We start from the raw sequence: 22983 nt of genomic DNA on the forward strand, positions 1-22983 counted from the left end.
CTGTGAGAGAAACTACACACCCTTCAGTAGTAAGACTTTGGTATACTGGCCGACGACGTGTCGCCTGGGCAGGTAACTCCCTCATGTTAAGAATACTGCGACTGAGAAGGGCATCTATCGTTATGGTAAGTTCTAAGACAACTATTCTTTCTGTACTGCATAGTACACTTTTTCAGACCATCTGAAAGTGTAACTAGTCATCTGTAGTAGTCATTCTGAATACTGTCATTGGTGGCATGAAGTAATGAATTATACAGTACTTGTCCAAAAATAACCACTGATTTAAAGCTTTTATTAGTATTAGATCTGCCTTCGTAATATAGGCTGCTTTACTTTGTGCTGTCTGCCAAGCTAAGAAGTCTTGTGTGCTGTGAAAAATCTTTCTGTAGTACCCTAGCAGTTTCATTTGCTATTCTGCGTCAGCATTTCTGAAATGCTGTTATTAAAAACAGTGTGGTATGATAGAAATGTTTTGTGCTTGTTTAATAAACTGAATTTGTGGTGGTATTCCACAGGTTTAAGCGATGCGACAAGATAGAGCGAAAGAAGCTACTCAGGCAGGCTCAAAAAGGTAAGTGGTGGTTGATTTTTAATGAATGTGTGTTATACTTAAAAGATTTAACCACCTTTTATATGGAGTTGTCACAAGGCTGGAAAAAAGATAAGCTATAACATGTAAAACTGCAAGGTTTAACATTTATATTGTGGTAATTGGTAGTGCTTTGGTATACGTAATGCAGTGATAACTATATTGGAGATTTTCATTGTATTCACCAGTTCTCCTTTTTTTTTGCCCCTTTTGTGTGTTTGTGTGTGGGAGGGCTGTACATCAGTGATACCAGCACATACCATAATGAGGCATGCTAGTTGAATAATCCCTGCTAACCATTACCCCGGTGACAGTCTGTTCTGTCTTTACTGATTATGCAGTTTTGATTGTGATCCTAGCAGTGCTGTGTAAAATTGAAAACAAAAAGTCAAAACTCCATTTGTCAGGAAAACGCATATCCAGTGAACCCTATGTACAGTCCTGAAGGTACTGTAGGAATCATGAAAACAACCAGAGAGTCAAATAGTTAAGCCAAACAGATTAATTTTTGCTAAATATGAGCTTTAAAATAAGTTAGTGCCCTCTCTTGCAGATGAAGGATGTCGCCAGCAGTAGAGAATCCAAGAAAACTTGATTGAAGTGAATGGACAAGCGATGTTGTGTTGTGAGGAGCATAACCGTTATGTTAACTTGTATACCATAGTTCTTGGGGGGGGGGGGGGTGGTATAATGTCCTTACCCGTGACTGAGCAACAGTGTTATTTTTTTTCCTGTCTCCATTGGCAAGTCAGTGTGGGTTATAATTGTTGCTGATTTGTATGGGAACCTTGAGTTTCAATAATTATAAGGAGGGCTTATTCCTAATTTGCATGGGAACCTAAGGATCAGCAAACACCAGGATGAGGGCTGAGTCTTAATACAGTAGTTAAACATTCCGTCTAACAAAAGCTTAAATGTAACACAGACATCAAAATTGCAATGTTGAACTCTGAGTAGACAGCATGGATTCTGTTATGTAGTAGGATTGGTGTTTGAAATTTTTTTCAACTTTGAACTGTTCTAAACTGGACAGCTGCATGCTGGCTCTGTACCATAAAAGACAAGTGTTTTAAATTATATTGGCTTAGAATTTATTATTAAAAAGGGGAATTATATTCTGCATTGACCATGGGTGATGCACATGAGCCCCATAAAAGTGGGCACTGGTAGTCGTACATAAGGAAGAGCTCAGCGCTATAATCTTTAAACTAGGCCTAATCCATCATATCATACGAGCCTTGTAAAATGCAGGCCTTTTTTTTTTTTTTTTTTTAATGCACTAATCTGCAAGTGATTGGTTGGTATTCCTTGAGCTTGTGTTTCACTGTTGCAGTCATCACACTTGTGTTATCTGCCTGCAGGTAGCCCTTAGTTGGCCCGAATACCAGAGTCTTGGGATTTCTGTGTCAGATGCTGTCACCTCTCCCATGACGTCAGGGGTAAAAAACATGCAACAGAACACTGATACCTGCACGAATGGCAAGTGCACGGCTATACCACATGAACCAAACAACAACAGAAAAGCCAGCACTCTGTGTGCTGGCTTTTCTGTTTGTATAAAACATGGAGCCGGCGCCATTACATCAGCTTTTCTTCCTGTGCGGGAGACCGAAGCAGAAGCAGTTCGCAAGTGCCAGTCAGCCGCTACCTGAAATTTTAGTTTTTCAAGTTTCAAACCTGAAGTCTTCAAAAGCCAAGTACCCCATTGGAGATCCTTTTTTCTTGCTCTAACCGATTTCAGAAAAAGTTAACAATTGTCTTGCCTGTGCAAAACAAATACCACACAGAGATTAGCATTTTTACTGCGTCACCTGTTTAGGTCCAGAACACAATGTCCCTCCCTGTCGGTTTTCTGCCTTGTTCAACGCCCAGACTATTAATCGTTGGGCTATTATTGTGTCTAAATTCTTCAGCTGTCATTCTTCGTATTCCAAAATGGCTTCGATAAGCCTTCAGACTACCGATCTTCTGAAAAAACGCAAGGATAAAGATAGCGATGGACTGTATAGGTCCAAAACTGCCGACTACGCTTCCGTTAAGCTAGTCGGCAGTCTGCTGGTACTCAGTGAGGCGCTTTTGCAGCCCCTTTTACCCGCTTCAGATTCGCAGGCCTCTACTGAGACCCATTCGGAGTCCGATATGTTGCAAGATGCTTCTTAGACTATGGAACCTGCAGAAGTCTCTACCTTGGATGGGTCCGGAGCCGCTGTGCAGGCACCGGCTTCTGAGGGTGTATTCAGACCTTCCAATTTTTGTATTAAACAGACTACTTCATTAATGGCTAAAACTACCGAATTTCTCGGGCCCAGAGTTCGCATTACACCTAGGAAACTGACGACCAAAGCGCATTCTCAAAGCTCCCATGCTACAGGAGCAAATGCTTAGAATGGCTGAAGACCTTATTACTTTAATTAGGGGAAGCCAGCCTTCACCCTCTAAAAGAAAAATAATTGATTTTCCTTCTGATTCTACAGACCATGAGTCCGATGACTCTGACCCTTGTGATTATCAGGACATACCCTTATCTACCTATGAGGATTCCGATGCAGAGGATTCCATTCCCTCTCCCTCGCCCCCAGAGGACTTTTTTCTTTCAGTGAAACCTTGCATACCCTCTTAGAGCATTTCCGCCTGGAATGCCAGGACTACCCGCAGTCCAAAAAGAGATTCAGGGAATTTTTAGACTTGCCTCAGCATAGGCCTCTAGCTATACCCCCTGTCCTGGATATTGTAGATCATGTCTTCATGGAATCCAGTCTTACCCCTGATACTTTACCATCAGCTCCTAGAAAGCCTAACAGGTACTACAGAGTACCTGACTCCCACAAATTTCTCTATAAAACATCCCACTGCGGATCCAGAGACCATTTCACAGGGATGTAAAGGTATTAAGGCTGCTACAGCCAAAAATCCTACCCCTTCGGAGAGGGATTTTAGGGCTCTAGACAGATTGGGGTAAGAAGCTATATACCTCTGCAACTCTTGCTGTCAGGGCTTTAAATTGCCAGGTTCACATGTTGAAGTACCAGCAGCATATTATGGAACTAATTAAGCAAAAACTATTGTTAATTCCTGATTGTGCAGAAAATAGACTTAGAAGAGTTAATGCGTTCTGCAAACCAAGTTAGTAAACATACTTTGCAGTGTGGTTTTGATGCCTTAGAAGCATCTTGCAGGGCTGCTATCACTGGGTCTGTTCTGAGAAGGCATGCTTGGCTAAAGGAACAAATCTTGCCAGACCATGTCAAGGCAAAATTACTAGATGCTCCATTAAACCAAGAATGTTTGGCTCAAAAGCAGAAGTTGTTGTTAAAAAGATGAAGGAAAAAGCTAAATCTATGAAAACTGCTAAAGATTTCCTACAGGTACAGTCTCCTAGATTCGGTAGGCATTGGCCTTCAAAAAACTGGTCCTTTCCAGTCCGTCTCAGACCTTTTCAGCCCAAACCCAGAGGCAACAGAGACCACAAAGACTACAGTTTCTGGGTATGCACAGATGTAAACAGTGGAGTGCTCCCTCCTCAGAAACATGGAGTGGTAAGCCACCCTCTTACGGAAAAAGTTCACAATGGCTTGTCAGTCATCCTTCCCAGCTATGCCCAAGTACTTGAACCCCTAGGAGGAAAACTCACCCTGCATGCAAAAAAACTGTGTGTATTACCCAGGATCGATGAGTCTTAAACATTGTATCCCAGGGATTACAGATTCTACTTCCACTCATTGCCAACCCCAAGCGAATTGCCAGACTTTCCTCCAAAGCAATGAGCAGAGGCCTAAAAGCAGGTACTTTCTCTTCTCAGTATCAGGACTATTCAACCTGTTCCAACAGAGCAGAGTGGACAGTGTTTCTACTCCAGACTGTTCGTGGTGCTCAAAAAAAACTCTTGGCGCCCTATTCTGGATCTGTCAACTCTCAACACCTTCCTGGTGGTACCAAAATACAAAATGCTTACACTCCACAGCTGCTTCCTATGCTAGCCAAGGACTCCTGGCTAGTCACCCTAGACTTAAAGAAGCTTATCTGCACATCGCCATAAGGGAATCTTGCAGGAAATATCTACGTTACAGGGCAGGCTCTGTGCACTTCCCTTTGGCATATCTACTGCGCCCAAGGTATTCACAAAGTGCCTGGCTCCAGCCATTGCATACTGCAGGAAGAGAAATATTCATATTTATCCATACTTGGACGATTGCCTGATTCAAGCAGACAGTCGGGAATTGCTACTTCAGCACCTGACATTTGTAAAGAGACTCCTAACTTCTCTGGGGTATACCATCAACGAAAAGAAATCACATCTGGTACCCAGGCAAAAGATTGTATTCCTGGGAGCAAGCTTGAGCACTACTTCCCAGATGGCATTCCTCACTCTAGAAAAGCAGGATTATTTGACATTACGTCAAAGTACTTGCCACCCAAACCCAGCTATCTGCAAGAAAAATACTACAAGCCCTAGGGTTCCTGGCCTCATGCATTCTACTAATTCCATATGCAAGACTGCATATGAGGAAACTTCAGTGGTACTTTAAAAGTCTGTCAACATTCGCAGGACCTGGAAACGGTGATTCCTTGTCATTCTTTGCCTAAGGACAGAGTTCCTTTGGTGGGCAGAGGCTTGCAACCATAACAAGGGACTCCCTTTCACCCAACCCCCCCCCCCCCCACGCGCCCAAACCCTGACGACAGATGCATCAGACTATGCATGGGGGGGGGGGGGGGGGCTCACATGGCTGGCAAATGCGTTCAAGGCAGATGGAGCCCAGGACAAATTCACCTGCATATCAATCAAAAAGAAATGTTAGCTGTACAGAAAGCACTGACAGCCTTCAAATACCTTATCCTGCCACAACAACTCTTAATAGACACCACAGATGTTCATGTTTCATTGTTGCAGTCATTACATTTGGGTTATCTGCTTGCAGTTATCCCTCAGTCGATCTGATTAACAAAGCCTTGGGTCCTGTGTCGGTTGCTGTCCCTTCCATGATGTCAGGTCGTCAGTGGTATAAAACATGCAGCTGACGCCATTACATCAGTCTTTCTTGCCATGCGGTGCCCGAAGTAGAAGCAGTTCGCAAGTGCCGATAGACCAACTTCTGAAATTTTCGTTTGAGTTTCAGAATCGAAGCCTTCAACTAAAAGCCAAGTACCCCATTGGGGAAACTTTTTTCTTGCTCCTTACCGATGTCAGTAAAAGTTAATAATTGCATTACTTGTGGAAATTAAATACTTCATAAAGATTTTCATTCATACTGTATTCCTTGCCTAGGCCCTGACCATGATGTACCTTGCTGTCAGTTTTGTGCTTTATTTTATCAGCGCACTATCTGTCGTCTGTATATTTTCGCCTCTAAATATTTTGGTTCTCGGTTTAATTATCCAGAAATGTCATCTGTTAGCCATCCGACTACTGGAATACCGAAAAAACACAAAGAAAAGACAGCGACAAGTCGTTGAGGTCCATAATTGCCGACGACGCTTCTCCTAAGCCAGTCGCCAGTTCGCCGGTACTCAGTGAGGCACTTTAGCAGCCCCTGATACCCACTACTTCTGATTCACAGGCCTCTACTGAGACCCATTCGGAGTCCGATATGCCACGTGATGCTTCAACTATGGAACCCGCGGATGTCTCTACCTTGGATGGGTCCGGAGCCGCTGTGCAGGCACTGGCTTCTGAGGGTGTATTCAGGCCTACGGACTTGCATATTAAACCGATGGCTTCTTCACTTAGGCCTAAATCTCGAACCATGCCTAAAAAAACAATGCCAAGGCCACATGCTCAGGACTCTATGCCTAAAAAACAAATAAGAATGGCTGAAAATCTAATAACTCTAATCAGGGGTAGCCAACCCCCCCCCCCCTTTCTAAGAGGCCTAGGACTGAAGTTGCTTATGAATCTTCTGGCCAGCATTGTGTTTTCTCTGATTCTTCTGATGATCTGGATTTGCCCTCATCTACTTATGAGGGTTCTGATGCAGAGGTCTCTCTTCCCTCTGCTTCTCCTGAGGATTTCTCTTTTGGTGAAACCTTATAGTACTCTAAGGGAACATTTTCACTGGGAAAGCCAGGATTTTTCTGATTCAAAAAAGAGGCTCAGGGATTTCTTACTCCTGCCTCAGCATAGGCCTTTAGCTATCCCTCCTGTACTAGACATTGTTGATGATGCTTTTTCGGAATCTAGTTTGACCCCCTGATTCCTTGCCTCCTGCTCCCAGAAGACTTGACAAGATATTACATGGTCCCTGAGTCACACAAGTTCCTTTTTAAAAATCCTGTTGCAGATCCAGAGACTATTTCTCAGAGGCCCAAGGGCATTAAGGCTTCTACTGCTAAAAATCCTACTCCTTCTGATAGAGACTCCAGGGCGCTGGATATACTGGGTAAAAAGGTTTACACTTCTGCGACCTTGGCTATTAGGGCTTTAAACTGCCAGTTTCATATGTTAGTGTCAGCAACATGTTGTTGGATTGCTTAAACAGAAAATTATGTTGATTCCTGATTGTGTGGAAAATAAAGAATGACAGGATTTAATGCATTCTTCTGAACAGGTTGGAAAACGTACTTTGCAATGTGGTTTTGATTCATTAGAGGCCTCTTGCAGGGCTGCTGTTACTGGGTCTGTGCTCAGAAGGCATGCTTGGCTTAAGGAGCAATCTTTACCTGATCACGTTAAAACTAAATTGTTGGATGCTCCCTTAAATCAGGACCGCCCTTTTGGCAACAAGGCTGAGGAAGTTCTTAAAACATTGGAAGGTACAGCTAAATCTATGCAAACTGTTTTTAAGATTTCTTGCAAGCTCAGCCTCCTAGATTTAGTAGGCACTGGCCCTCTAAAAAGTTTTAGTCCCAGGGGAGACACGGATTAAGCAGTGGGGGGGCCTCCACTTCCAAATCTGGGAGTAATAAGACTCTCCCAATGGTAAACTGTTTCAGTGACTTCTTTTAAAATTTCCAAGTACTTATCAACTGTCCCCCCCCCCTTTGGGGGGAAAGATTGCTCTTCATGCGAAGAACTGGGAGCTCATTACCCAGGACAAATAGGTTTTAAATACAGTGTCCCAGGGATACAGATTTTACTTCCACACTTTGCCAACACCAAACTGGTGGCCGGACCTACCCCCAAACCAGTGGGCAGAGGCCGAAAAACAAGTACTTTCTCTGTTAAGCATGGGGGCTATTCAGTTGGTACCAGAAGAGGAAAAGGGACAAGGTTTCTACTCGAGACCTTTCCTGGTACCCAGAAAAGACTATTCATGGCATGCTGTCCTGGACCTGTCTACTCTAAACACCTTTTTGGAGATTCCAAAATTCAAGATGCTGACTCTTCACCAGTTATATCCTATGCTAGGCAAAGACGCCTGGTTGGCAACACTAGATTTAAAAGAAGCATACCTGCACATCCCAATCGGGGAATCTTGCAGAAGATACCTTTGCTTCAAAGCAGGCTACACACACAATCAGTTCTCTGCACTGCCCTTTGGTTTATCTGCTGCACCAAAGGTATTCACAAAGTGCCTAGCTCCAGTTATTGCGTTTTGCAGGCAAAGAAATATTCAAATATACCCATGCCTGGACGATTGTCTAATTCAGGCAGAAAGCCAGGACATACTTTTGAATCATCTGGCTTTTGTGCGAAGAATTCTAACCTGTCAGGGGTACACCATAAACGAAAAGAAATCTCACTTGGTATCCTGTCAGCAAATTATATTCCTGGGAGCAAGCGTGAATACAACTTCCCAGATGGCTTACCTCACGCCAGGGAAACAAATTCATTGGACAACCTACTTCAAACAAGTGGCCACAAAAACCCTGCTATCTGCAAGACAAATACTGCAAGCCTTGGGGTTCATGGCTTCCTGCATTCTTCTAATTCCATATGCAAGACTGCATATGAGGAAACTACAGTGGTATCTAAAAAGCCTATGGTGTCAACATTCCCAGGATCTAGAAGGAATGATTCCGGTCATACCTTGCCTATGCCTAGAGTTCCTTTGGTGGGCAGAGGCTTGCCACCAAAACAAGTCACTACCTTTCACATCACCCCTTGCTGCCCAAAGCATAACAGACTCATCAGACTATGCATGGGGTGCTCACCTGGCAGGGAAGTGCATTCAGGGCAAATGGAACCCAAGTCAAATGCACCTGCATATCAATCAAAAAATGTTAGCTGTACAGAATGCTCACAGCCTTCAAGGACCATATTCTTCCAGGACAACTAATGGTAAAGACGGACAACACCACTGTTATGTGGTACATAAACAAGCAGCGGGGTACACATTCTTACCCCCCTCTGCAGACTAGCCATGGCATTGTAGAACACAGCCTTGACCTACCAAGTGCACCTACAAGCTCAATTCCTGCTAGGAAAATTAAATCCACTGGCAGACTGACTAAGCAGAAACCTCATGTACCCACATGAGTGGAAACTGGAGCCAAGGATTTTCAACATGTTGACAAGCAAGTGGGGGAGCCCAGATATAGACCTATTTACCTCTCCCCAGAACTACCAATTGGACAAATTTTGCACAAGGACTCCCCACAAACAAACCTGGAAAGTGAATGCTCTGTCCTTCAGCAGGAAAAACCTATCAGTCTGTGCCTGCAACTGAAACACGAAGAACCTATGTACAGTTGTGTACACTTAACATAAATGTTGATGTACAAGTGTATTCACTGTTGCAGTCCTGGTTACCCTCCCTCCAGCCCCCTAACTTATTTTGGGTATACCTCTACTATCCTTTACTTTGCTTAAAAGCTTTTTGGTGTATTTGCTTTATTATGGTGGTCGGACTCCAATTTATCTCATTCGTATTTGCTTTATTGTTGGAGGTATATCATTGTACTTTTATATTTAATTGCTTCCCATTAGGGGGCACCTTACATCTGGGGCAAGAAAACTGATGTAATGGTGCCTGCTGCATGTTTTATACCCCTGATGTCATGGAAGAAGGGACAGCAACCGACACAGGACCCAAGACTTTGTTAATCAGGCCGACTGAGGGCTACCTGCAAGCAGATAACCCAAATGTAATGACTGCGACAGTGAATACGCTCTAACATCTACATTTATGGTAAGTATACACAACTGTACTTTATGTGGTACATAAACAAGTAGGGGGGAACTCATTCCTACCCACTCTGCTGGTTAGCCATGGCTCTGTGGAACACAGCCTTGAGAAATTAAGTTCACCTTGTTTGCTGTAGCATAGGCTAGATCCAGGCCTGCTGAATCTAGCTTTGATGTCCTTCAAGGATGCATCTGCAGTCCTCGCATATGGGTTGCCCTGCCTCAGGCAGCCCTTCGGTCGGCCGGATTCCAAAGTCTGGGTCCGGCGTCGGCTGATGTCGCCCTTTCCCCGACGTCAGAGCACCTGGGGTATAAAAGCGTCAGCCGACGCCATCTTCCTCTGTCTTTCTTGCCGCGTGGTGCCCGAAGCAGAAGCAGTTCGCAAGTGTCGGTCGGCCAGCTCCTGTAATTCAGCTACCGAAGACTTCAAAAGCTAAGTACCCCGTTGGGGAATCTTTCTTGCCTCAGCCGATGTCAGATAAAGTTGTTAATTGCTTAACTTGTGGGAAACAAATACCTCATAAGGATTTCCACTCTTACTGCCTCCCCTGCCTAGGCCCAGACCACGACGTCTCGGCCTGTTCAGCCTGTGCTTCCTTCAATCGACGCACTCTTAGGCGTCAGGCGGAGTTTGCAGAGGAATTTTTTGGGGCTAGTTTCTCCTACAACATGCCGTCGGAGACTCCAACTCCTCATTTAGCCAAGAAACGGAAGGACAAGGGCCGACACATGCGGACCGCGGTTTCGGCTGAAACCACAGCTAGGCCTACCGCGAGTGTCTCTGTCTCGGCTGAAACAGAGTCCTTGGTACTTCCGGCAACCTCGGCCCCGGAGGCCCCTGCTGAGTCTGTTATTGAATTTCCTTCAGAACCTGGTGTCTTGGAAACTACCGACACCATTCCTCTAGACAAAACTACACCAGCACGTGGTGCAGCCAGGCCTCCTGCATCCATGTCCATAAAGGCATTCACCAGGGCTAAAGCTGCTAAACATTCTAAAGCTATGCCTCCCAGGGTTATCCTCAGGGACCCACTACAGGTTCACAGATTCTAAGTTTAGCAGAGGACCTTATTTCTTTAATTAGGGGCTCTCGGCCCCATCCGGACAGGGCCTCTCAACCTCCTCTAGATAAAAGGCCCATGGTTGAGCCCTCTGATCCCCAATCCTCAGGAGGCCTCTGATGGCTCTGCTCTCTCGGACTACCAGGAAGAGGCTTTTTCGGCCTACGAGGATTCTGATGCAGAGGAATCTATCCCCACGGCCTCCCCTCCTGAAGAACTATCCTTTGGGGAGACCCTTCACACTATGAGAGAGCATTTCAAATGGCAGGGCCAGGAATTCTCTGATTCCAGGAAGAGATTGAGGACTTTTCTGCATTTACCTCAGCATAGACTTTTGGCTAGTCCTCCTGTTTTGAATGTCATTGATGTGTACTCTGAGTCTAGCATAACCCCTGACACTCTTCCTCCGGCCCCTGTCAAGCCCGATAGGTACTACAGGGTCCCGGACTCTCATCTTTTTCTTTACAAGGCCCACTCTGCTGATCTAGAAACTATTTCCCAGGGCCCTAAAGGGGTTGCAGCTGCCACTTTTAAAAATCCACTACCCTCTGAAAGGGAGTCCAGGGCTTTAGAGAGATGGGGTAAAAAAGTGTATACTTCTGCTACTCTTTCTATGAGGGCATTAAATTGTTAATTTCATATGATACAGTACCAAGAGTATTTGTTAGATGAATTGCATAAGAAACTGTCTTCACCTGAACCCCTAGATCGCAAATCACTTCAGGATCTGGTACATAACTCCCAGCAGGTTAGCAACCTTTTCTTGCAGTGTGGTTATGATGCATTGGAAGCTTCATGTAGGTCAGCTATGACAGGTGCAGTCATATGTAGGCATGCTTGGCTGAAGGAACAATCCCTACCAGACCATGTTAAAGCTAAGCTTCTGGATGCTTCACTGGAAAAGCAAAAGTTATTTGGCTCCACTGCTCAGGAGGTCTTAAAGAAATTTGAGGAAAAGGCAAAATCTGTACAAACAGTCAAAAATTTTCTACAAGTCCAACCACCAAGATACAGCAGAAATTTGCCTACCAAGAATTGGTCCTTTCCGGACACAGAAAGATTTCAGAGAAGCAAGAACAGGCGTACCAGAGGTAGAGGGCAAGCTAGAGGCTCCTACAGAGGACGTCAATGGCAGCCTCCCAACCAGAGAGGTGGTGCCGGACCTACAACTGCTGCACAAGGACAGACTCAATGACTTTACGTTAACTCCGCCAACCAGGGCTCAATTAGAAGCTCCTTTGGGCGGAAAGCTTTCTTTATTCTCAGAAAATTGGCACAGTATTACAAGGGACAAATGGACACTGCAAATAATAGACAAAGGATACAGGTTCCATTTTCACACATTGCCAAAAAGAAAAGGCATGCCAGACCTGCCATCAAATCAAAGGGCAGAGGCTTTGAAACAAATCTCCAACTTAATGCAAATGAAAGGTATAGAAAAGGTTCCTCTCAGAACAAGGCCAAGGATTTTATTCCAGACTATTCCTTGTTCCAAGAAAAGAAAAACAATGGAGGCCTATTCTCGACTTGTCCGCACTAAATACTTATCTCATTGTGCCAAAATTCAAAATGCTGACTCTACAGCAACTCCTTCCCATGCTGGGCAAGGGGTCTTGGCTGGTGACTCTAGACCTCAAGGAGGCATACCTGCATGTCCCTATCAGACAAAGTTGCAGAAGACACCTCAGATTTCTTGCAGGTTCAGAGCATTATCAATTCTCAGCATTGCCCTTTGGCTTATCTACTGCACCCAGAGTATTCACGAAATGCCTGGCATCAGTAATTGCACACTGCAGACTCCAGGGGATTCAAATTTACCCATATCTGGACAACTGCCTTATACAAGCGGACAGCCAACAAACTTTGGTAAAGCACTTGAATTATGCCATCCACCTACTTCAGGCCTTGGGATATACAGTCAGCATTCGCAAATCAAGACTTGTTCCATCCCAAAGAATAACTTTTCTGGGTGCGGATCTAGACACAACCACCCAAATGGCTTTTCTCACAGAAGAAAAACAGACAACTACTGGATTACTTCAAGAATCTGACAAGACAAACTCAGCTGACTGCAAGGAAAATCCTGCAGGCCCTGGGTTACATGGCATCTTGCATTCTTCTGATTCCACAAGCAAGGCTGCATATGAGGAAACTACAATGGTACCTAAGGAGTTTATGGACTCGGCACAGTCACAGCTTAGAAACTTTGATCCCACTCATTCCATGTCTCCAAAAGGAATTTCTGTGGTGGGCTCAAGCAAGCCAGTCGAACAGGGGTCTGCCCTTCAGCAACCCAAAAGCCAGCCAAACCATTGCAACGGACGCTTCAGACCACGGTTGGGGAGCACACATGGAGGGCAGATGTATTCAAGGACTATGGTCACAAAAGGAGCTATGCATGCACATAAACCAAAAGGAAATGCTGGCAGTGATTCATGCAGTCGAGGCCTTCAAACTCTTTCTGCATCAAGGCCACCTGCTAATAAGGACAGACAACACCACAGTTATGTGGTACATAAACAAGCAAGGAGGTACCCATTCCTACCCTCTTTGCAGACTGGCAATGAATCTATGGGAGCTTTCCCTGAAACTCAATATAGAGCTGCAATCACAGTTTGTGCCAGGAAAAGACAATATACTGGCAGACAGCCTAAGCAGAAATATCATAGATGCACACGAATGGATGCTGCACCCAGGCATCTTCTTACAGATAACACAATCATGGGGGAGGCCATACATAGATCTTTTTGCCTCCCACCACAATCATCAGCTGAAGAAATTCTGCTCAAGGACATACCACCCACAAGCATGGAAAGTGGACGCCCTCTCTTTCAGCTGGACAACTCTAACAGTGTATGCATTTCCACCTCTTCCATTAATGACCAAGGTCTTACTGAAGATCAGGACAGAGCAGCCAAAAGTGATTCTAATAGCTCCGGACTGGCCAGGACAGCACTGGTACCCCCTGTTAAAGAGCAGGTCACAAACGAAACCGTGGCCTCTTCCTCAATGGCCACTTCTCCTGACACAACACAATTACAAAACTCTGCATTCCAGCCTGAAAACTTTGCAACTAACAGCCTGGAGAATACCTTGACTCCTTCCCCAGGATAAGCTATCCAAGAGAGTGAAGGACATCATCATGGAAGCTCGCCGGCCTTCCACAAGAAAGGCTTACTCAGCAAAATGGAAAAGATTTCGCACTTGGAGCACCACAAAGGGCATGGATGCGACAGTGGTGAACATGGCACATACCCTGAAATACTTGGCAGAAATGCTCCACAATGGCCTGTCTTACTCTTCCATTAAAATTCATGCATCAGCCATTTCAGCAGAATACACCGATCCACCTGTCTTCTCTCTTCCTCTCCTAAGACAGTTTCTAAGAGGAATTAAAAACATCAATTCTCCAAGGAAGCCACCAGTGCCTACATGGGACCTTAACTTCGTGTTGGAGAAACTAACACTGCCTCCCTTTGAACCAGCAGCATCTTCAGAACTACAGTTCTTGTCTTGGAAGACTGCCTTCCTTCTGGCCATAACCTCAGCAAGAAGAGTATCTGAGTTACAGGCCCTCATGGCAGTACAACCATTTCTTATTTTTCATCAGGACAGAGTCTCATTGAGAACCAATCCTTCATTTATTCCAAAGGTGGTATCCAGGGTCTCATTGAACCAAGCTATTCACATGCCTTCCTTCTTTCCAAATCCACAAAACAAAGGGGAAAAACTTCTGCATACCCTGGACATTCACAGACAGTTGCGCTACTACTTGGACAGAACTAAGATTTACAGAAAAACTGACCAGCTGTTTGTAGCATATGCTGCTGGTGCACAAGGAAAAGCAATTTCCAAACAGACAATTTCAAAATGGATAGGAAATTACATTCGTTTTTGTTGCTCCTTTCATGGCAAAACTGTGCCAGCTAACATTAGACCTCATTCCACCAGAGCCACAGCCACCTCCACAGCCTTTTTAAGAGGGGTAGCTACCAAGGACATTTTGGAAGCTGCTACATGGAGCTCCGTGCATACATTTTCCAAGCATTACAATTTACCTTTATATTCCAGATCCAAAGCAGGCTTTGCTACGGCAGTCCTGCAGGGCCTTTTAGCTACACCATCCTTTACATAGATCCTACCATCCCCAGATTGGCTATGGTATTCTACCCATATGTGAGGACTGCAGATGCATCCTTGAAGGACATAGTACAGTTTTGTACCTACCATAAATGTAGATGTCCGATAGTTATGCATCTGCAGTCAGGTTTCCCTCCCTCCTTCCCCTCTGGTATTTCTTGGGTACTTATCCCTCTTATAGCTAGCTGGGGTTATATATTATGGTGTATTTGTTTTGTATTACTGTGCATGTTTGGAATTTTTTGCATTTCTCCTAATTTAGCCTTTCTGAGAGGGCACATGGCATCTGGGGCAAGAAAAACTGAGGAAGATGGCGTCGGCTGACGCTTTTATAACCCAGGCGCTCTGACGTCGGGGAAAGGGTGACATCAGCCGACGCCGGACCCAGACTTTGGAATCCGGCCGACCGAAGGGCTGCCTGAGGCAGGGCAACCCATATGTGAGGACTGCAGATGCATACCTATCGGACATCTACATTTATGGTAGGTACAAAACTGTACTTTTGTATAACTTGAGCACTAATCCAGGCATTCTTTAAAGTATTCAATTGTATTTATTACTGCTTGGTAGTAACTTTATTAAAGTGTAGCTATCATTCTAAGTCTTTTGGATTAAGCACGTGGGCATCAGACCAGTTGTTTTGCATTAGGAAGGTTTGTGGCCTGCACTGTGGTGGCAGGACAGGTAGCTTACATCCTTCTAAGTTGGGAACTGCTGATTGAGGGCTCAGTGTCTGTTATTCTAAAAGTGTATTAGTTCTGGTTTAAGCACTTGGGCTTCAGGCCAGTTATTTTAGATTAAGAAGGTTCGTGGTCTGTACTCTGGTTAGAAGAGAGGCTGGACTCTGCCCTTCTGAGCTGGGAATTTCTGGTTAAAGGCTTATAGTGCCTGCATATTTGAACTGTTTCTTACTGAAATTGGTACACCTTGTTTGCTTTAGCATAGACTAGATCCAGGCCTGCTGAATCTAGCTTTGTTTGTATGCTTGTTTGTTTGCTTGTTATTTCCCTGAAACGCTAATTCCACCTAAAACGAGGCTTTTCAGCACTTCTGTGGTCCCTAGTGATATCTGCATTGCTTACTGTACTTATTTCCTTGTTTCACTTGAAAGAAAGTTACTGTTGGTTGTGTTTGCATTTAAGTTACCTGTAGCACATTGCATTTAAGTTACATGGTACTTGCTCACTAAGTCAGCACTAAAAAATTAAAAGCACTACACTCTCACAAACTCCGCTTGAGTACCTTGTTCCCCATTGGCCCTTTTTTTCAATAATAAAATAATTCCCAGTACTATTCTAGCATGTCCAAAGGTCAGTTGTCAATCTCCTCTCGGGTCCAGCTGGTGAATCTGGGAATCTTGAGGCAATGTTACAACTGCCTCATGTACACAGACAACCCTCTCCTCCTCCCAACAAATTCCAACACATGTGCGAGATGCAACCATATAGCCAGACTGGAGGATAAGCTCTCTCAACTCAGTACTGGCGTAACCAGTCAGGAGGAGAAGGAAACCACACTCACTACAATTCCAGTCTCACATGGACTACCACGACAGCAAACCAAACACATAAACACACACAAACATACTCTGAGGCTCTAAATAAAAATCTGCCTAAGCAGCAGAGCCCTCCAAAGCAGACATCCAAGTAACCGCTACCCCAAAACAAAACACGTGCAACACATAGCTCACAACGCCAGTGTGCCGAACAGTCACAGCCCTTAAGGCTAAACAACACACCTGATACACTTGTAATAGGTGACTCTATCATCAGGCACACTGACGTCCTGCTCACCAGGCTGAACAAGGAGAAGGTCATGGTGAGCTGCCTGTCGGGCGCTAGGATCCGCCACATAACACAAGCACTCAGGTCACTCCAAGGCAAGTACAAATATGACTCAGTCATTGTCCATGCTGGTGTGAATGACCTGAGACATACCTCCCTGGACTACATGAAAAGAGACATAAAGGAGCTCTTTGAGCATGTAGCCCAGGCCGGTATGACCCTGACCTTGAGTAGTATCTTACTCTCACCAAGAATGATGCAACAATATGAAGACAAGATGATCAATTTCAACAATTGGCTTAAGTATTGGTGTCATTCAAAGGGGATCCAATGCCTGTCAGCCTGGGATGACATGCTCGACAAGCCACGATGCTTCGCTAGGGATGGCTTGCACCTGTCACCCCTGGGCTTGCGGATATTGGCAAAGGCTTTTGCTACCCCCCATAGTGCCTTTTTTAGGCAAGGCTCAAAAGACAAACCCACCTCCATAGGTATCACAAGGGATAAGAAAGTAAGAGTAATGCTACTCAACGCCAGAAATCTAAACCTCAAGATGCCAGCACTCAAAACTCTCCTTAGCATGGAGAACATCGATATCTGTGCAGTAACAGAAACCTGGTTCATGGCTCCCGAGAGCACCCCAGCACTACCAGATTATTCCTCATACCATGCTTTTCGGACCCAAAACTTGGACCGAACTACAAAAGGAGGGGGAGTATCAATATTCGTCAAAGATGCCCACACCTCCAGGTTGGTGGCACAGCACGAAGCATCAGAGACTATCCATGTGCAACTAACAGTGAGTAAAACTGCCTTCCCGTTTATAACCTGCTACAGACCACCCTCCCAAACCAGGAACCCCACTCGACCTTCCTGAGAACACTGGAAAATATGAAGGTCTCTCCAAACACCATTATGTTGGGCGACTTCAACTACCCAAACATAGACTGGGAGCATTAAGCTCAAACACCCTAGCCCAAAGGTTCCTAGAATTTATAAACTCAAATGCTATGGAACAAATTGTTACCACTCCCACAAGAGGGGAAAACATACTGGACCTGATCATCACCAACATGGGGACTCTATGCTCCAGACCAGAAGTGTATCTCTCACTGTTAAGATCAGACCATAAACTAATCTCACTGGATATTCACATCCCAACCCCACCCCCCTGTCCAGAAAACCACAGTGAAAAACTTATCTAAAGCAAATTTCACACTCCTCAAAACTGAGGTGGAATCCTTCAAAGCCCCCGGGCCTGTGGAAAATACGGCCCAGACTGCAGAATCCTTTATAAACGCATTCTATGAACACCTTCAGGAATGCATGGATCATGCTATCCCAAATAAAACCAAGACCCAATCCTCCAAAGGCAGACGTCCTGTCTGGTGGACCCCAGCCATAAACAAACTATACAATAGAAGGAGGAAGCTACTACATGATGAAGCAAAATCCCAAAAAGGGAAGGCATCTCTGATCAGTATTAGCAAAAAAACTGCGGGCACTCATAAAATCGTCTAAGGCCAGCTTCGAGAGAAAAATTGCATATGACACTAAGGATAATCACAAGGCTTTCTTTAGTTGTGTTAGGAACCTGGGTGGGAATTCCCAGATATGTTCTGAATTAGTCCAAAATGACAAAAAATATACCAAACCCACAGACATTGCCAACATCCTAGCTGACAGGTTCAGTGCAAACCCCCCCCCCCTCCCCACCAAAAGGGCAAATATGTATCCCAGCAGAGTGCTGCCCCCCTGACATCTCAGATGCTCAGGTAAGAGCCGCCCTCTCCAAAGCAAAAAACACAGCATCAATGGGACCAGACGGTGTCTCGGGCTGCGTCCTACATGAACTCCAAGAAGAGCTAAACCCAAACATAAAACTACAGTTCAATCTCAGCCTTACTACAGGATATGTACGCAAAGAGTGGCGTATAGCAACAGTGGTCCCTCTCCATAAAGGTGGTGCCTCAACGGATCCTGGAAACTATCGCCCCATAAGCCTGACTAGCTTGGTCTGCAAAGCTATGGAAAGGATCATCATGGACCTCATAATGATTTTGGGGACCTACAGACACTGGATCCTACCCAGTTCGGCTTTAAGGGCAGATCCCACCTCTTAAACCTGGTCGATTTCTTTGAAACAGTCACCAAGGCCATTGACGAGGGGAAGGTGGTCCACACAGCCTACCTGGAACTCGCAAAAGCTTTCGATACAATACCCCATTCTGGCAAGTTTTGCGCAGTGGTAATATTATAGATAAGCTCACCAGCTTAAATATAAACCCCTATGTCACTAGATGGGTTGCAAACTGGCTCAAGGACAGAACCCACATGGTTAGAATTGCTGGAGCCATGTCAGACTCCAAACCAGTTGCAAGTGGCTTCCCACAAGGCTCAGTCCTGGGATCTCTCTTGTTCGGTATATATTTCTCGGAGGTACAGGCCAACACGAAAGGACTGTGGCTGACCAAGTTTGCAGATGACTGCAAACTGGGCGCCATAATCGACTCTCCAGCCGACACAAGCATCCTCCAAAATGGCCTCATAGAAACAGACAACTGGTGCCAGAGCCATAGCCTCAAGCTAAATGCCAAAAAAATGTATAGTCATCCCCTTTGGCCAAAACAAAGTGCCCACAAATTACCACATAGGTGGTAATCCTTTACAGAAAAAGTAATTAGGGACCTGGGGACCCAAGTTGATAGTCTCTCTTTTGACAACCACGTGGCCAAAGTGGTTAAACATTTTATATAGCCCACCTAATGATTAAGGAATTCGCATCTAGATCAGGGGAGGTCATCTTGCCTCTTTACTCATCCCTCATCAGGCCCATAATTGAGTACAATGCCCCTTTTGGGATGTACCTTACCAGACACCTGCAGCAACTGGAAAGACCCCAAAAGTACCTCACCAAGAGGATCAAAGGGCTCAAACAGATGCCATATGCTGCCCGGTTAAAGAAACCCCAGCTCTACTCAGTGGCATACCGCCTGCTCAGAGGCGATCTGTGCCTGACATATAAAGCCATGTCCAACCCGGAATTAATGGACATGCTGCACCTCAGAAACTCCAAATCCCATCGAGCTACGCGCTTGAGAGACTTGAACCACAGCACTGAAATAAACAGGACATGCTGGAGGGACAGATTCATAACCCAGAGGCTCCCTTCACTCTGGAATAAAATTCCAGTCCAGGTTAGGCAGAGTCCCTCATTTCCTCTCTTCAAGAGGAATCTTGATGAGTGGATGGGAGATCATAGGTTTACCCCGGGTATCACCTCTGTGTCACTGTTAGACAGATGCACAGTATACTAACCTCGAAAAAGGGCATAGCAAAATTAATTTAAAATGGGTGTCGAAAGCCAAACACACTCTGGTTGGCTTATAAATGCGCTAGGACAGATAGCCTAGTATGAACCTATGATCCTGCAAGCTGCCAGACAGGGAAACAAAATTCACTGGCAGACGACTTAAGCAGAAATCTAATGGACCCACATGAGTGGAAACTGGAACCCAACTCATTCAGTCTTCTAATACACAGGTTGGGGACACGAGAGGTGGACCTCTTTGCTTCCCCCAAAAATTATCAACTGAGCAATTTTGCACCAGGCATCCCCACAGCCAAGCATGGAAAGTGGATGCCCTATCCTTTACATGGGGAAACCTCTCGATCTGTCTTCCCCCTCTGTCCTTCCTTTCAAAAGTACTACTCAAGATCAAACAGGACAGGCCAAGGACAATCCTTATTGCTCCAGACTGGCCATGCCAGCACTGGTACCCACTCCTACGCAGTCTGTCAACAGTGCCACCCTGGCATCTTCATCAGATCCCTCTCTGCTGTCCCAGCAGGAGGTACAGATTTTGCTTCCTCAGCTGCAAACCCTGAACCTGGCAGCCTGGCTTATTCCCTGACAACATCACCAGGAATCCTCAGCAAACGGGTGCCGGATGTTATCCTTGAGGCCAGGAGGCCTAGTACTAGGAAATACTGTTCAGAAAAGTGGAAAAGATACTGTTCTTGGAGCCAGTCTTAAGGAAAGGACACAGCCATGCCCACCTTACCTCAGCTGATCCACAAAGGCCTATCCTCATCAATTTAGATTCATGCCGCTGCCATCTCAGCTCATTTCAGTACTGAGCCACCCCTCTTCTCCCACTCTCTGATCAAACAGCTCCTGAGAGGAGCTAATAATTTAAGATCCCCAAGGAGAGCTGTCACTCGTGCCTGGGACCTTAACTTTGTATTTGAGAAGCTCACACTTCCCCTTTTGAGCATGCTGCAACAGCAGAGTAAAAGTTCCTCTCTTGGAGAGCAGCCTTACTTCTAGCCATCACTTCAGCAAGAAGAGTGTCTGAGTTACAGACCCTTATGGCTGTGGAACTCTTCATTATCTTTCATGCGGACAGGGTTTCCCTCAGGACTAACCCATCATTTATGCCCAAGGTGGTATCCAGTGTCTTTAAACCAATCCATCCACCTAGCAACCTTTTTTCCCTAATCCTCAGAATTAAGGGGAAAGGATCCTGCACTCCTTAGACGTGCACATACAGCTCAGGTTCCACTTTGAGAGGACTAAACCTTTCAGAAAATCTGACCAGTTGCTAGTCAGCTTTTCTACAGGGGCAGATGTCAAGGCTATTTCAAAGCAAAGCATTTCTAAATGAATAGCACACTGCATCCATTTCTGCTACAAACACCATGGAAAACCTACCCCACAGGGGATCAGACCTGATTCCACTAGGGCTAACTCAACCTCTACAGCTTTTCTAAGTGGACTCCCTACTAGGGACATCCTGGAAGCTGCAACTTGGAGTTCTGTACACACCTTCACTAAGCATTACCACTTGCCTATCTTTTCTATATCCAGAGTTGGATTTTAGCCAGCCCTGCTACTTCTTGACTACCTCCACCCTTCCTCAGCTTTGGAAATCAACCCAAGTGTGATGACTGCAACAGTGAAACACGAAGAACATAGTATTTTTGTGTACACTTACCATAAATGTAGATGTTTCAGTGTATTCACTGTTGCAGTCCTGAATCTGCTTATTGTTTGGGTAATCTGCTGGCAGGTTGCCCTCAGTTGGCCTGATTGACAAAGTCTTGTGTCCTGTGTCGGTTGCTGTTTTTCTTCCATGACATCAGGTCATCAGGGGTATAAAGCATGCATCCGATGCCATTACATCAGTCTTTCTTGCCGCGCGGTGCATGAAGCAGAAGCAGTTGGCAAGTGCCGGACGTCCGACTCCTGAAAATTTCGTTTTCGAGTTTCAGAACCAAAGTCTTCAACTAAAAGCTAAGTACCTCGTTGGGGAAACTTTTTCTTGCTCCTTACCGATGACAGTAAAAGTTCATAATTGTTTTACTTGTGGGAAACAAATACCTCATAAGGATTTTCATTTGTACAGTATTCCTTGCTTAGGCCCTGACCACAACGTACCTTGCTGTCTGTTTTATGCTTTATTTAATCAGCGCACTATCCATCGTCTGTACATTTTTGCTTCTAAATATTTCGGTTCTCTGTTTAATTATCCAGAAATGGCATCTGTTAGCCATCCGATTACCGGAATACCGAAGAATCGCAAAGAAAAAGAGACAGGCCGTTGAGGTCCAAAACTGCAGACGCCGCTTCTCCTAAGCCAGTCGCCAGTTCGCCGGTACTCAGTGAGGCGCTTTCACAGCCCTTGATACCCACTACTTCTGATTCGCAGGCCTCTACTGAGACCCATTCGGAGTCCGGCATGCCGTGAAATGCGTCACCTATGGACCCCGTGGATGTTTCTACCTACCGGCTTCTGAGGATGTATTCAGGCCTACAGATTTGTATATTAAACCTACCCCACCGTCAATATTCAAGTCAAAATCTTGATCGATCTCTAAAAGACTGCCGCCCAGGCCACATGTTCAGGTCCCTATGTTTAAAAAACAAATTATCAAAATGGCTAAAGATTTAATTACTCTAATCAGGTAGTCAACCCGCCCCTTCTAATATGGCTAGGGCTGAACTTGACTATGAATCTTCTGAACAGGACTCTTTCTTCTGACTCTTCTAATGAACAGGATTTGTCCATACCTACTTTTGAGGACTCTACAGAGGATTCCATTCCTTCTGCTTCTCCCCCTGAGAGTTTCTCTTTTGGAGAAACTTTACTTACCTTAAGGGAGCATTTCCCCTGGGAAAGTCTGGATTTTTCTGAATCCAAAAAGAGACTCGGGGATTTCCTTCTTCCTCAGCATAGGCCTTGTGCTATACCTCCTGTACTAGACATTGTTGATCTGTTTTCAGAATCCAGTATGGCACCTCATTCCCTGCCTCCAGCCCCTTGTAAGCCAGACAGATACTAT

The 22983-nt window shown here is 45.1% G+C and overlaps 1 protein-coding gene across 1 annotated transcript in view; it reads left to right on the forward strand.

The window, feature by feature from the left end:
- KMT2B (lysine methyltransferase 2B) overlaps window positions 1-22983 on the forward strand; it is a gene marked incomplete in the record, with an annotated part of 4527268 nt that overhangs the window by 940854 nt on the left and 3563431 nt on the right. The window contains 1 exon segment of the mRNA XM_044079325.1: window positions 516-571. Within this exon segment, the coding sequence (XP_043935260.1) occupies window positions 516-571 (56 nt within the window).

This window comes from Protopterus annectens, chromosome 8.part0, assembly GCF_019279795.1.
Source record: "Protopterus annectens isolate FY-2018-M chromosome 8.part0, PAN1.0, whole genome shotgun sequence".
Classification (NCBI taxonomy): Eukaryota; Metazoa; Chordata; order Ceratodontiformes; family Protopteridae; genus Protopterus; species Protopterus annectens.